The sequence below is a fragment of the Salvelinus sp. IW2-2015 genome, linkage group LG32 (genome assembly GCF_002910315.2).
Source record: "Salvelinus sp. IW2-2015 linkage group LG32, ASM291031v2, whole genome shotgun sequence".
Taxonomy (NCBI): Eukaryota; Metazoa; Chordata; class Actinopteri; order Salmoniformes; family Salmonidae; genus Salvelinus; species Salvelinus sp. IW2-2015.
This window is the reverse complement of record NC_036871.1, coordinates 12087082-12099499: the sequence shown is the minus strand read 5'-3', so window position 1 is coordinate 12099499 and position 12418 is coordinate 12087082. Positions and strand designations below refer to the sequence as shown.

Here is a 12418-nt window from a genome sequence, read left to right as displayed (position 1 = left end):
TCTGTTAACCTAGTTGATGAGGCTGACTAGGCTCTCAACTTAGCATACTTCATTGTCTGCTGATGGTTAACGGGATCCTTATTGAAAGTGGTTAGGGGTAGGCTTAAGGTATGGCATCCAGGAGTCATAGAACGTCCTACCTCTTGCTAGGAACCCACATTTAAGCAACGTGTTTCAAATAAGCTACCTGGGAATTTCGTCATTCCTCAGCAATGCGTTTCAATAGGCTTCCTGTGAATTTCGTCATTCCTCAGCAATGCGTTTCGATAGGCTACCTGGGAATTTCGTCATTCCTCATTTAAGCAATGCGTTTCAATAGGCTACCTGGGAATTTCGTCATTCCTCATTTAAGCAATGGGTTTCAATAGGCTACCTGGGAATTTCGTCATTCCTCATTTAAGCAATGAGTTTCAATAGGCTACCTGGGAATTTCGTCATTCCTCATTTAAGCAATGTGTTTCAATAGGCTACCTGGGAATTTCGTCATTCCTCATTTAAGCAATGCGTTTCAATAGGCTACCTGGGAATTTTGTCATTCCTCACCTATAATTGAGAGGGAAGTTCCCTCTTCTCTCTCCCACCATAGTTTCGGGGTTAGAGCGTTAGGCCAGTAACCAAAATGCTGCTGGTTCAAATTCTAGAGCCAGCAAAGTTTAAAATCTGTTGCTATGCAGTTGAGCAAGGCACTTAACCCCAATTGCTCCAGGGGTGCTGCAAAATGGTGACCCTGTCTGTGAAGCCACTCTCCGCGGGTGTCTCAGGGGGAGTTGGGATATGCAAAAAACATATCCCATTGTACAAGTGTGTAACAGGACAAATAAAAGTACCCACCAATTTCAGTAACCCTACCAATGGCTATGAAACTGAAACAAAGCAATTTGTTAATAACCTTAGACACACAGTACACTCAATACATTGGATCTGACACAGCATTATTTTTTATTTTTTACCTTTACTTATCTAGAAAAGTCAGTTAAGAACAAATTCTTACTTACAATGACAGCCTAGGAACAGTGGGTTAACTGCCTTGTTCAAAGGCAGAACAACTGATTTTTACATTGACAACTGATTTTTACATTGTCAGCTCAGAGATTCGATCTAGCAACCTTTCGGTTACTGGCCCAAAGCTCTAACCACTAGGCTACCTGCCGCCCCGAAATTATTCACGTGGATTTTGTCTCATATACAACGATACCTTGTTTATTATTATTCTCAAATGGTCACTATGCAACTTCAATAATAATAATAATTTCTGTGGCTCATAGGCTGCGTTCAGACGGGCAGCTAATTTCAGATATTTTTTTCACTAATTGGTGTCACACCCTGACCTTAGAGATCCTTTTTTATGTCTCTATTTTGGTTGGTCAGGGCGTGAGTTTGGGTGGGCATTCTATGTCTGGTGTTCTATGTTGTCCTTGTTTTGTATTTCTATGTGTTTGGCCTGGTATGGTTCCCAATCAGAGGCAGCTGTCTAGCGTTGTCTCTGATTGAGAACCATACTTAGGTAGCCTGTTCCCACCTGTGTTTGTGGGTAGTTATTTTCTGTTTAGTGTGTGTTGTCACCTTACAGAACTGTTCTTTTGTCTTTTGTTGTTTTGTTCAGTTGTTTAATTAAAATAATGAATGGTCCTCTTCTCCTTCTCCCGACGACGTTCGTTACAATTGGTCTTTTGACCATTCAGATCAGCTCTGAAAAAGATCTTATGTGACTGGTCATAAAACCAATTAGGGAAAAAAAGATCAGAAGTTGGCTGCCTGTCTAAACGCATTAATAACGTTTTATTGGTACACACCAGTGGCAACCCGTCACCTGTTTAGCAAAAAAAAATATATACAGTACCAGTCAAAATTTTGGACACACCTACTCACACCTACTCAAGGGTTTTTCTTAATTTTTTACTATTTTCTACATTGTAGAATAATAGTGAAGACATCAAAACCATGAAATAATATATATGGAATCATGTAGTAACCAAAAATGTGTTAAATCTAAATATATTTTACATTTGAGATTCTTCAAAGTAGCCACCCTTTGCCTTGATGACAGCTTTGCACACTCTTGGCATTCTCTCAACCAGCTTCACCTGGAATGCTTTCACAACAGTCTTGTAGGAGTTCTCACATACTGTATGCTGAGCACTTGTTGGCTGCTTTTCCTTCACTCTGTGGTCCAATTCATCCCAAGCCATGTCAATTGGGTTGAGGTTGGGTGATTGTGGAGGCCAGGTCATCTGATGCAGCACTCCATCAATCTCCTGCTTGGTCAAATAGACCTTACACAGACTGGAGGTGTGTTCGGTCATTGTCCAGTTGAAAAACAAAGGACAGTCCCACTAAGCGAAGTCACCAGCAAAGCACCCCCACACCATCACACCTCCTCCTCCATGGTGGGAACCACACATACGGAGATCATCCGTTCACCTACTCTGCGTCTCACAAAGACACGCCGGTTGGAATCAAAAATCTCACATTTGGACTCCAGACCAAAGGACAGATTGCCACCGGTCTGATGTCCATTGCTCGTGTTTCTTGCCCCAAGCAAGTCTCTTCTTCTTATTGGTGTCCTTTAGTAGTGGTTTATTTGCAGCAATTCGACCATGAAGGCCTGATTCACGCAGTCTCCTCTGAATAGTTAATGTTGAGATGTGTCTGTTATTTGAACTCTGTGAAGCATTTATTTGGGCTGCAATCTGAGGTGCAGTTAACTCTAATGAACTCTGCAGCAGAGGTATCTTTGGATCTTACTTTCCTGTGGCGGTCCTCATGAGAGCCAGTTTCATCATTGCACTTGATGGTTTTTGCTCTTGAAATTTTCCGGATTGACTGAACTTCTTAGGGCTAGGCGTCCCATCAGCGTGACACCTGTCGACAACTTCCGGTGAAATTGGAGGATGCGCAATTCAAATAAATAATCATAAAAATTATGGATATTAAACATTTAGGTACATACAAGTGTCTTATATCGGTTAAAAGCTTAAAGTCTTGTTCATCTAACTGCATTGTTCGATTTACAATAGGCTTGACAGCGAAAGCATGCCATGCGATTGTTTGAGGACGGCGCCCCACATCAAAATATTTTTCAACCAGCACAGGCTTCATGAAATCACAAATAGCGATTAAATATTCATTTACTTTTTGAAAATCTTCCTCTGATTTGCAATCTAAAGGGTCCCAGCTACAACATGCATGGTCGTTTTGTAAGATAAAATCCTTCTTTATATCCCAAAAAAGTTTAGTTGGCACCATCGAATTGAGTAATCCACTCGTTCAACTTGCAGAGAAAGGAATCCAAAAAGCTACCACTAAAATTTGTTAAATCAAGTCAAAATAGATTTGTATTTAATCCTCAGGTACCCTAAAATGTAATTAAACTATAATATTTCATACAGAAAGAAGTATGTTCAATAGACAAGCAAAATAAGCAGGTGTGCGTCCTCTTCGGCTGATTTCCAACTCTGACTCCCAGTACCAAAACTCTTCCTCGTTTGGGAAGGAACAAGCCTGAAACCTTGACAAAGACTGTTGACATCTAGTGGAAGCCATAAAAATTGCAATCTGGGAGCTGGAATTGCATATGACCCATTGCTTTCCATTGTAGAAGCATGGGCTCTCTCCCCCCAAAAAATTCTGGTTGGTTTTTCTCTGGATTTTCTCCTACCATATCAATTTGAACATTTCTACAAACTTCAAAGTGTTTTCTATCCAATGGTACCAATTATATGCATATCCTGGCTTCTGGGCCTGAGTAACAGGCAGTTTACTTTGGGCACGTCAGTCAGACAGGAAGTGGAGAAAAATAGATCACAAACCCTCTTTCTGGAGATCTACAGGCCTGTGGGTTTTCAGTCCAACCCTAATTTAACACACCTGATTCTACTTTAACTAGCTGAATCAGATACGCTAAATTAGGATTGGACTGAAAACCTACAGGACAGTAGATCTCCAGGAAGAGGGTTGGGCAGCCCTTTCTTAAAGTAATAATGGACTGTCGTTTCTCTTTGCTTATTTGCCATAATATGTCCTTGGTCTTTTAACAAATAGGGTTATCTTCTGTATACCACCCCTACCTTGTCACAACACAACTGATTGGCTCAAATGCATTAAGGAGGAAAGAAATTCCCCAAATTAACTTTTAACAAGGCACTCCTGTTAATTGAAATGCATTCCAAGAAGCTGGTTGAGAGAATGTGCAAAGCTGTCATCAAGGCAAAGGGTGGCTACTTTTAAGAATCTGAAATATATTTTGATTTGTTTAATACTTTTTTGGTTACTACATGACTCCGTGTGTGTATTTCATAGTTTAATCTACAATGTAGAAAATAGTAAAAATAAAGAAAAACCCTTGAATGAGTAGGTGTGTCCAAACTTTTGACTGGTACTGTATATATATATATATATATAAAATATTTATATATATACTTTTTCGTTGCCTGTTTTGCATGCTATTTTGGCATTAATACGTGTCAAATATCAGTTTGCATACAAAGTAAAACATTTTAAAAAGCCGCATACAAACGGCTTTTTTTTCATCTCTTTTTTTCTTTCTTGAATAAGGCAGCTCCAAAAGTCAGGCGTTTCAACCTAGCTTTTCACTTAGGCATAGAGATAGTGTTTTCTTGACCTCTACCACCATCTACTGTTATTTATGAGTACTGCTCCAACTATACAAATCATACATCAACCAATAGAGAGCGCCCTCTATGCGGAAGTGAAGCTGTCAGTGCGAGACAGGAAATTAAACCAGGAATTCTTTTACTGTAAAAGAATCACAGACAGATTGCAGTATTCTTCTTTAAACAACAAAACATATCGTCAAAATGTCGAAAAATACTGATTCGAACCAATTCAGGAAGGTGGACGTTGACGAGTATGACGAGAACAAATTTGTGGATGATGAGGATAATGGAGAGAGTCAGGTCGGTCCAGATGAAGCAGAAGTGGATTCGCTGATCAGACAATATCCTTTTACATTGATTAGATTTTCTAAGTGCACAGTTACATTTGATAAAGTGGCGTGAAGCCGATACAGATTTTCTCCAAAATGTTGCAATGCACAGACCATCTGGCAAGTCGTGGTATGATGTTGCAGAATCAAGTATATGCTTTTGCGCGTGCCACTTCAAGTCAGGGCGTGGTGCTCTTTTTTCTTTTAATCTTTTATATATATATATATATATGAGGAGAAAATACAATACACGTTGTGCAGTCAGATTTGGTGTTTTATTCAGTAGAAGTTTAGTGGTGGTGGTAGACCTCATATTTTGTTAGTTACCTGAAGACAGTAATTTGTTTCAAAGCAGGTTCTGACAAATTGGGGGGTAGGAAGTGGATTCCACCAGTCAGTTAGTCATTGAGTTTCTGAAACATAAAAGCAACATGATTTGAAGAGGTGAATCAAGCTGACCATGACTGTCTCATCAGTGTTGAACTGTGTTGTGTGTTGTCTCTGTCTGTTTTCCTTAACACTGTGATGCACAGGCAACCTGATGGAAGCTCTGCAGGCTGTGCTGAAGAATCCCCCAATCAACACCAAAAACCAAAATGTTAAGGTGAGCCTTCATTACAACACAATAGATCCGTTTTGAACATTAATAACGGCCCCATGTGAAACACAACTTGCCTCTGTGTTCCTCAAAATACACTTTGAGCTTCCATCTCCTCAAAACTGAACTGTATAGTCTGTGGTTCACACATCATGACATACAGAGTCGAGGCATGTGAAAGTGTGTACTTCCTTAACAGAAGATATTAAAATGTTTGTGTGTGTGTTATAGGATCGTGCTGAGGCCCTGGTGCTTAAAGTGCTGAGCGCCTTCAAGAGTAGTGACATTGAGAAGGCTGTTCAGTCTCTGGATAAGAACGGAGTTGACCTGCTCATGAAGTACATCTACAAGGGTTTTGAGAAGCCTTCTGAAAACAGCAGTGCTACACTGCTGCTGTGGCACGAAAAGGTAAGACTTATCCTTATTGGTGTATGGCTAGAAGCACTTACAAGGTGTGTGGGCATGCTAAAGCCTGACCGATGATACAGTTGAAGTCGGAAGTTTACATACACCTTAGCCAAATTTAAACTCAGTTTTTCACAATTCCTGACATTTAATCCTAGTAAAAATTCCCTGTCTTAGGTCAGTTAGGATCACCACTTTATTTTAAGAATGTGAAATGTCAGAATAATAGTAGAGAGAATTATTTATTTCAGCTTTTATTTCTTTCATCACATTCCCAGTGGGTCAGAAGTTTACATACATTCAATTAGTATTTGATCGCATTGCCTTTAAATTGTTTATCTTGGGTCAAACGTGTCAGGTAGCCTTCCACAAGCTTCCCACAATAAGTTGGGTGAATGTTGGCCCGTTCCTCCTGACAGAGCTGGTGTAACTGAGTCAGGTTTGTAGGCCTCCTTGCTCACACATGCTTTTTCAGTTCTGCCCACAAATTTTCTATAGGATTGAGGTGAGGGCTTTGTGATGGCCACTCCAATACCTTAACTTGGTTGTCCTTAAACCATTTTTCCACAACTCTGGAAGTGTGCTTGGGGTCATTGTCCATTTAAGACACATTTGCGACCAAGCTTTAACTTCCTGACTGATGTCTTGAGATGTTGCTTCAATATATCCACATAATTGTCCTTCCTCATTATGCCATCTATTTTGTGAAGTGCACCAGTCCCTCCTGCAGCAAAGCACCCCCACAACATGATGCTGTCACCCCCGTGCTTCACAGTTGGGATGGTGTTCTTCGGCTTGCAAGCCTCCCCCTTTTTCCTCCAAACATATCGATGGTCATTATGGCTAAACAGTTCTATTTTTGTTTCATCAGACCAGAGGATATTTCTCCAAAAAGTACAATATTTGTCCCCATGTGCAGTTGCAAACCGTAGTCTGGCTTTTTTATGGCGGTTTTGGAGCAGTGGCTTCTTCCTTGCTGTGCGGCCTTTCAGGTTATGTCAATATTGGACTCGTTTTACTGTGGATATAGATACTTTTGTACCTGTTTCCTCCAGCATCTTCAGAAGGTCCTTTGCTGCTGTTCTAGGATTGATTTGCACTTTTCATACTAAAGTACGTTCATCTCTAGGAGACAGAACGCGTCTCCTTCCTGAGTGGTATGGCATCTGAGTGGTCCCAGGGTGTTTATACTTGCGTACTATTGTTTGTATAGATGAACGTGGTACCTTCAGGCGTTTGGAAATTACTCCCAAGGATGAACCAGGCTTGTGGAGGTCTACAATTTTCTTTCTGAGGTCTTGGCTGATTTCTTTTGATTTTCCCATGATATCAAGCAAAGAGGTTTGAAGGTAGGCCTTCAAATACATCCACAGGTACCCCTCCCATTGACTCAAATGAAAAAAGTAGCCAGTACTTTTTGGTAAAGTAGCCAGTAAAGTAGTCAGAAGCTTCTAAAGTCATGACATCATTTTCTGGAATTTTCCAAGCTGTTTAAAGGCACAGTCAACTTAATGTATGTAAACTTCTGACTTCAACTGTATTCTTGTGGGAAGCTGCTATAGACCACCAAGTGCTAACAGTCAGTATCTGGATAATATGTGTGAAATGCTTGATACTGTATGTGATATCAACAGAGAAGTATAATTTCTGTGTGATTTTAAATATTTACTGGCTCTCATCAAGTTGCCCACTCAAGAATAAAACTTCAAACTGTAACCAGTGCTTGTAAACTGGTTCAGGTTATCAGTCAACCTGCCAGGGTATTTACAAACAGCACAGGAATGAAATCTTCAACATGTATTGACCACATCTTTACTAATGCTGCAGAAATTTGCTTTAAAGCAGTATCTAAATCCATAGGATGTAGTGATCACAATATAATAGCCATATCTAGGAAAACCAAAGTTCCAAAGGCTGGGCCTAATATAGTGTATACGAGGTCATACAATACGTTTTGTAGTGATTCATATGTTGATGACGTAAGGAATATTTTCTGGTCTGTGGTGTGTAATGAGGAGCAACCAGACGCTGCACTTGACACATTTATGAAATGTCTTATTCCAGTTAATAATAAGGACCCATTAAGAGAATGACTGTAAAAACTGTTAAATCCCCTTGGATAGATGAGGAATTGAATATTGTATGGTTTAGTGGGATGAGGCAAAAGGTATGGCAAATAAGTTTGGCAGCCCAACTGATTGGCAAACGTACTGCAAATTTAAGAAATCACGTGACAAAGCTGAATACAAATAAAAATAAACTATACTATGAAACATAAATAAATGATATAAAGAATGATAGTAAAAAGCTTTGGAGCACCTTAAATTACATTTTGGGGAAAAAGCCAACTCGGCTCCATCATTCATTGAGTCAGATGGCTCATTTATCACAAAACCCACTGATATTGCCATCTTATTTAATGACTTTTTCATTGGCAAGATAAACTTAGTGATGACATGCCAGCAACAAATGCTGACACTACACATCCAAGTATGTCTGACCAAATTATGAAAGACAAGAATTGTACTTTTGAATTCTGTGAAGTCAGTTTGGAAGAGGTGACAAAATGATTGTTGTCTATCAACAATGACAAGCCACCGGGGTCTGACAATCTGGATGGAAAATTACTGATGTTAATTGCGGACGATATTTCCACACATTCAATTTCAGACTACTAGAAAGTGTGTGCCCTCAGGCCTGGAGGGAAGCTTAAGTCATTCTGCTACCCAAGAATAGTAAAGCCCCCTTTACTGCCTCAAATAGCTGACCAATCAGCCTGTTACCAACCCTTAGTAAACTTCTGGAAAAAATAGTGTTTGACTAGATACAATACTATTTCATAATAAATAAAATGACAACAGACTTTTAGCGTGCTTATAGGGAAGGCCACGCAACAAGCACGGCACTTACACAAATGACTGATGATTGGCTGAGAGAAATTGATGATACAATTATTGTGGGGGCTGTTTTGTTAGACTTCAGTGCAGCTTTTGACTTTATCGATCATAGTCTGGTGCTGGAAAAATGTATGTGTTATGGCTTTACACCCCCTGCTGTAATGTGGATACGAGTTACTTGTCTAACAGGACACAGAGGGTGTTCTTTAATGGAAGCCTCTCAAACATAATCCAGGTAGAAACAGGAATTCCCCAGGGTAGCTGTTTAGGCCACTTGCTTTTTTCAATCTTCACTAACTACATGCTTTGAGTAAGGCCAGTATGTCTATGTATGCGGATGACTCGACGCTATACACGTCAGCTACTACAGCGACTGAAATGACTGCAACACTTAACAAAGAGCTGCGGTTAGTTTCGGTATGGGTAGCAAGGAATAAGTTAGTTCTAAATATTTCCAAAACTAAAAGCATTATATTTGGGACAAATCAATCAATCACTAAACCATAAACCTCAACTACATATCATAATGAATAATGTGGAAATTGAGCAAGTTGAGGTGACTAAACTGCTTGGAGTAACCCTGGATTGTAAACGGTCATGGTCAAAACATATTGAAACAACAGTAGCTAAGATGGGGAGAAGTCTGTCTATAATAAAGTGCTGCTCTGCCTTAACAACACTATCAACAATGCAGGTCCTGCAGGCCCCAGTTTTGCACAGACACATGCATACACACACACACACAATAACATATGCACTATTTTTTTTTAATTTTTAAATTTAACCTTTATTTAACCAGGTAGGCCAGTTGAGAACAAGTTCTCATTTACAACTCCGACCTGGCCAAGATAAAGCAAAGCAGTGCGACACAAACAACAACACAGAGTTACACATGGAATAAACAAACATGGAATACACACGTACACATGGATTTTGTGTTGTAGATATGTGGTAGTGGAGTATGGGCCTGAGGGGGCACACTTAGTGTGTTGTGAATTCTGTATTGTATAACTGCCTTAATTTTGCCAGACCCCAGGAAGAGTAGCTGCTGCCATGGGGATCCCTAAGAAATACAAATGCTAATTGACTGAACATTCCAAACTTCCCATGGCAATTATGCGTCGTAATATTACGATGCAGCCAGCGATCCGCAGTATCCAAGGTACAGCATCCTATCAACTGCGCTGCTGCGCTTATAGTCTGTGGCGGGCCTGCGCGTCAAATCTTCAACAGCAGTCAGCAGATCTCATGACCCTCTGCCCTGTTTTCCCCAACTCTTAAACTAAGCTTCAAATCCTTTCAAGTAACGCCTTCAATTGGAGCAAGGTAAATAATGAGTCAAATAAGCACTAGGCCTAAAACATAAGCAATAAACGTGAGCTGGTAGATTAGTCAGCCTACACGGGAGAGGGGGGGATTTACTCTCCCAGTTTTGATGTGAGTCTTGCGCAACGGACATGCAGGACCATCCCTAACCTACAGGCCTACTGTGTTTTTTAAAAATAGATATGGATAAGATGGGTTCATGGTAGGTGCAGTTGGTAGGCTCATGGGTCCTGTGTGGCTCAGTTGGTAGAGCATGGCGCTTGTAGGTTCGATTCCCACGGGGGACCAGTACGAGAGAAAAGTATGAAGATGTAGGCACTTTGATAAGAGCGTCTGCTAAATGACGTAAATGTAAAAATGCCTATCAAAACATTTAGTTGTAAATAGAAGTGCCATGGTCCCAAGGGAAATAGGCCTATGGCAGGAATATGAATTGATATTAATTTAAATATTGTACCTGTAATGCCCCCCGGACAAAATAAATAAACACATTGGTCTCAAAAAAATGACCTATGGGAGGTTTTTTCTATATCCAGAGACTAAAAACCTGAACAGATGAACACATTTTTTTGCAGATGGGGGGAATTGCATTGCAATTATGCATCACTATAGTCATTATATTGTAAGCTTCTGTTTTTAAATAGATAGGCCTACCACAAAACCATGTTATTCATATCAAAACATGCGACGCCTACACACGCAGCAGCGACTGGGCATGTCGCACATCTCACTGACTTCATTAACGGTCCAGAGAGCAAGTGCCTACAAAAACGGTAGCCTACAACAAGTTTTTTGAGACTGTTGGCAGAGACACAAAAGCTGACCAGATAAACACACAGGCTATTTGATTAGCAGGAGGGAGGAATAACATTGAATCAAAATCTACATTTCCGATGGATGCCGCAAGCTGCTGATATAATGCTGTTATTTGCATTCACTGTATTCATACTGTGTATGTGTCTTTCTGTATGTGTTCTAGGCTCTCTCTGCTGGAGGAGTGGGCTCCATCGTGAGAGTGCTCACAGCCAGGAAAACTGTGTAGGGCTTGTACTGGACCTGACTGATTGCCGCTGGGACCACTCACTCAGGGGATGTGCTGGCACTGGAAACTCCCAGGGCGTGTATTCATAAAGCGTCTCAAAGTAGGAGTACTGATCTAGGATCAGTTTAGCCTTTTTAGATCATAATGAATAAGAATACATGGACACTCTGAGACGCTTTATGAATGTGGGCCCAGAACTGGTTTTCTCTCTACGCTTGAAAGAAGCTCGCAGACATCGGACAACCTGTCTCAAATGGCCCCTTCGTAGTCCTAAAACGCTTAACGATATTCGATCGGAATCCAACGTTTGTCAAATGTTTTGTTGTTGTCAAAGAAGATGAGGAATACTTGTATTGTAAGATTTACATCATCGTAACGTCATAAGGATGACATGTAATATTGTGTCATTTTCCAAGATAAATATTGTGCTATCGTCATGGTGGGTAGGATGGCACCGTAAAGTAAGCTTTCATTCCCTCTAATGCAGAGACCAGTTTGTGTGTGATTATGCTGGAACAAGTTAACCTGGACCCAGATCTGTTTGTCATCTATAGCCAACTCCACTGGGCATTAATAATATTCAGCACTAACAGATCTAGGACCAAGCTCGGAACAAGTCCTTTGGAATGTAGTGATGGAGTGATGTTATCACATGTTCCTGGACACATGTCTCAGAGAAGAACACATGTCTCATAGAACATGGACACATGTCTCATAGAAAAATATCCGAATGTCTTGGTAGAGTTATTGAGGGAATATCATGTTCCTTTCGAACAAGTGTAAACATTCTGAATCAAATGACCAAATGCCTTATTGAAATATTCATTTTTTATATATATGCTGTATAGGACATTTCTGGATTTAATAAACAAACATCTTACTATTTTTTTGTAGATTTTTTGTTCTGAAATTTTCACATTTCTTAAATTTCAAATACGAAAGTTTCTCTATGAAAAAACAAGACAATGGAAAATGTCTATGAAAAAACTGCCAGAAAAAAACCTGACATGCCACTCAGTGTGTTTTGATTGCTTTCTTCTCTTTATTCATATACTGGTATCTTGCAAAGGTTCATTTTGCATTTCTTCCCTGATCGTTGTTGTCACGGTAACCTGCGAGCCGCCACACCTGACCCAGGTGGTAGATCACCCAGTCTCATGAAGTTCGTCCTAGATCACCGGTCCGTCTGCTATCCAGTCATGAAG

General features: G+C 40.2%; 1 protein-coding gene across 1 annotated transcript; it reads left to right on the top strand.

The window, feature by feature from the left end:
• Positions 1-4691: 4691 nt before the first annotated feature.
• On the top strand, positions 4692-12096 carry LOC111957153 (actin-related protein 2/3 complex subunit 5). The gene is made up of 4 exons (XM_070436645.1): positions 4692-4958; positions 5478-5549; positions 5775-5951; positions 11151-12096. The coding sequence occupies exons 1-4, from the start codon at positions 4818-4820 to the stop codon at positions 11211-11213; spliced, it is 453 nt and encodes a 150-aa protein (XP_070292746.1). The 5' UTR covers positions 4692-4817; the 3' UTR covers positions 11214-12096.
• The last annotated feature ends 322 nt before the right edge of the window (positions 12097-12418 follow it).